This window comes from Austrofundulus limnaeus, unplaced genomic scaffold (genome assembly GCF_001266775.1).
Source record: "Austrofundulus limnaeus strain Quisiro unplaced genomic scaffold, Austrofundulus_limnaeus-1.0 Scaffold121, whole genome shotgun sequence".
Taxonomy (NCBI): domain Eukaryota; kingdom Metazoa; phylum Chordata; class Actinopteri; order Cyprinodontiformes; family Rivulidae; genus Austrofundulus; species Austrofundulus limnaeus.
This window is the reverse complement of record NW_013952523.1, coordinates 409,385-412,084: the sequence shown is the minus strand read 5'-3', so window position 1 is coordinate 412,084 and position 2,700 is coordinate 409,385. Positions and strand designations below refer to the sequence as shown.

The following is a 2,700-nucleotide window of genomic DNA, read 5'->3' as shown; positions in this document are numbered from 1 at the left end:
ATCCATGTCATCATTTACCCAGAATGCTTTGCGTGTAAATAAAATGGTCCCATCCGTGTAACATATTTTTAAAGTTTTAGTTTAGTTTAAGTCTAATGTTACAACTAATCATGCATCTCTTTAAGAACAGCTAATTTAGAACTGGTGGGTTGTTGTTGTTTTTTTTTATAGGGCAGGGCACATCTAATCTCATCACATTGATTGGACTCCAGGTTTGCTGACACCTGGCTCCAATTAGCTCTTAGAAAAGTCATTTTTCTAGGGGATCACATACTTTTTCCACCCTGCACTGTGAATGTTTACTGTACATGTTCAATAAAACCATACAGATATGATTTTTTTGTGTGGTGTAAGTTTAAACAGACTGTGTTTGTCTATTGTTGTGACTTTGATGAAGATCAGAACACATTTAATGACCAACTTCTGCAGAAATCCAAGAAGCCCCAAAGGGTTCACATACTTTTTCATGCAACTGTATTCTGTCTTGTCTCCTAACTTTGTCTGACTCCCCCTCAGGTTTTTATTCGAGCACCTGTCAGTGGAGAACTGTTTGGGGATGTACTCTCTGGCACGCTCTCATCACGACCAGCTGCTGCTGCGGGCCTCCCTACGGATGGTGGCCCAGCACTTCCCCCGTGTAGCCCGGCAGAAGGACTTTCTCCTGCTCGACCACGGTTCTTTGGGCAGCATCCTGAGCTCCGACCGTCTCGGGGTGGACTCGGAGATGGAGGTCTATGATGCAGCCCGCCGCTGGGCAGAGCACCAACCTTTGGATCGCTACCCTCACATGCCGGCGCTGCTTCACCACTTGCGTCCCGGGCTGCTGTCTCAGGAAGCGAGCCGAAGACTCAGCCAAGAGCTGGGGCCCGCTGCAGCGGGAGAGGGTCTCGGGGGACCTCTGAGACCACGAGAGGGAATGTTTGAGAAGAAGATCGTCTGCATGGACCTGACTCCTCGGGAGGATGAGAACGGAGCTACAAGGGACTGCACCGTGGACTGCTTTGATCCTCGGACAGGGAAGTGGGAGAAGCTGGCAACCCTGAGCTCACTCGTGAGTCCAGGCTGTGCGGCCATGGGAAACCGGCTGTTCGTAGCGGGCGGGATCCTCAGGACAGGGTCTGTGTCTGCAGCCGTGCATGAATATGACGTCGTGTTGGACCGGTGGACGGAACGGCCCGCGATGGGACAGCCGCGCGCCATGCTGGGCCTGCTCGGCTGCGGAGGGTCGCTCTACGCCTTGGGTGGCTGCAACCGTTCGGCTATGCTGGACTCCACTGAGATCCTGGAGCTGTCCACGCTCCAGTGGGGTCCCGGTCCTCGCCTGCCCCTCCCGCTGCGTGCCTTTGCCTGTGCGGCACTGCGTGGGCGACTTTACCTGCTGGGCGGGACCACGCTTGACCAGAACCGAGCCGTGGTCCACTCAGGCGTGCTGATTTATCACACTCTGACAGACTGCTGGACACGAGTGGCGCTGGACTCTGGGGCCACTTGTCTCGCCGGTGGCGTGGCAGTGCGGGGCGGGGTCTGCGCAATCGGCGGATACATGAGGGACACCACCAAGTTCCTCGACGGAAATTTCACCAACCGGGAGACTACAGACGCTACAGGCCGTGTGCTGTTTTTCAGGAAGAACAGGGGTACCGGGATGGAGACGGAGGTGACCGGGGGAGGGGTGCTGGTCAGTGCGGAGCAGCAGGAGGTCATGTGTCGCGGTAGCGACCGGGCCCCGAGTCCGGTTGTTTTTCCCGGATTGCCTCGGCGAATCGCAGCCGGGGGCGTGGCTAGGTGGAAACGGAGGATTTATGTTTTAGGGGGAGAGAATGGCTCGCGGTTCTACGACAGCGTGTACGTTTGGAAGCCCGGCTGGCGCAGCTGGGTCCAGAGACGGGAAAAACTCCCCGGAGACGCTGGGGGGGTGAGCCAGTTTGGGTGTACGACTCTAAAGTTCCCTAAGAAACACTTCCTTTCCAAACTGAGACAAGCCAAAGAAAACTGTAAAAAAACAGACTGACTAGGTCAACGAGGGCACGCCGTTTGATGGCGTGACTCTGAGCTTAGCGTCGATCTCATGCAATGTTGATATTTCTTATGAATTCAGAAGAAAATGTATAATTTTGTACAACTTGTGTGCAGCCACCAAGCAAGCCTAAACCAGTTTACAGCCAATGGTTTGGATCCGGGGTGCCCAACCTTTATTGAAACAAGAGCTACTTTTGAAGTTGGCAATTTGCCGGGAGCTACTCGTCCAGTCTCAGTATAAAAAAAACAATTTTTCATCTCCCTACCCCTCACTTCTTTAAAGTAAATAAAACAGAACATAATGTGTTGCTAGTTTAATTTAAAGTATTGTCAAACAAAACTTACAGTGGGGAGAACAAGTATTTGATACACTGTTGATTTTTCAGGTTTTCCCACTTGCAAAGCTTGTAGATGACTGTAATTTTTTATCATAGGTACTCTTCAACTGTGAGTGATGGAATCTAAAACAAAAATCCAGAGAAACACAATGTATGATTTTGAAATAATTAATTTCCATTTTATTGTGTGAAATAAGTATTTGATACACCAGAAAAMTGAAACTTAATATTTGGTACAGAAACCTTTGTTTGCAATTACAGAGATCAGACGTTTCCTGTAGTTCTTGATCAGGTTTGCACACACTGCAGCAGGGATTTTGGCCCACTCCTCCATACAGATCTC

General features: G+C 50.6%; 1 protein-coding gene across 1 annotated transcript in view; it reads left to right on the top strand.

Moving 5' to 3' along the window:
* si:dkey-260j18.2 (kelch-like protein 17) overlaps positions 1-1,965 on the top strand; it is a gene marked incomplete at both ends in the record, with an annotated part of 4,283 nt that extends 2,318 nt beyond the window's left edge. Inside the window, 1 exon segment of the mRNA XM_014014985.1 lies at positions 517-1,965. Coding sequence (XP_013870439.1) covers positions 517-1,965 — 1,449 coding nt within the window.
* Between the last annotated feature and the right edge of the window lie 735 nt (positions 1,966-2,700).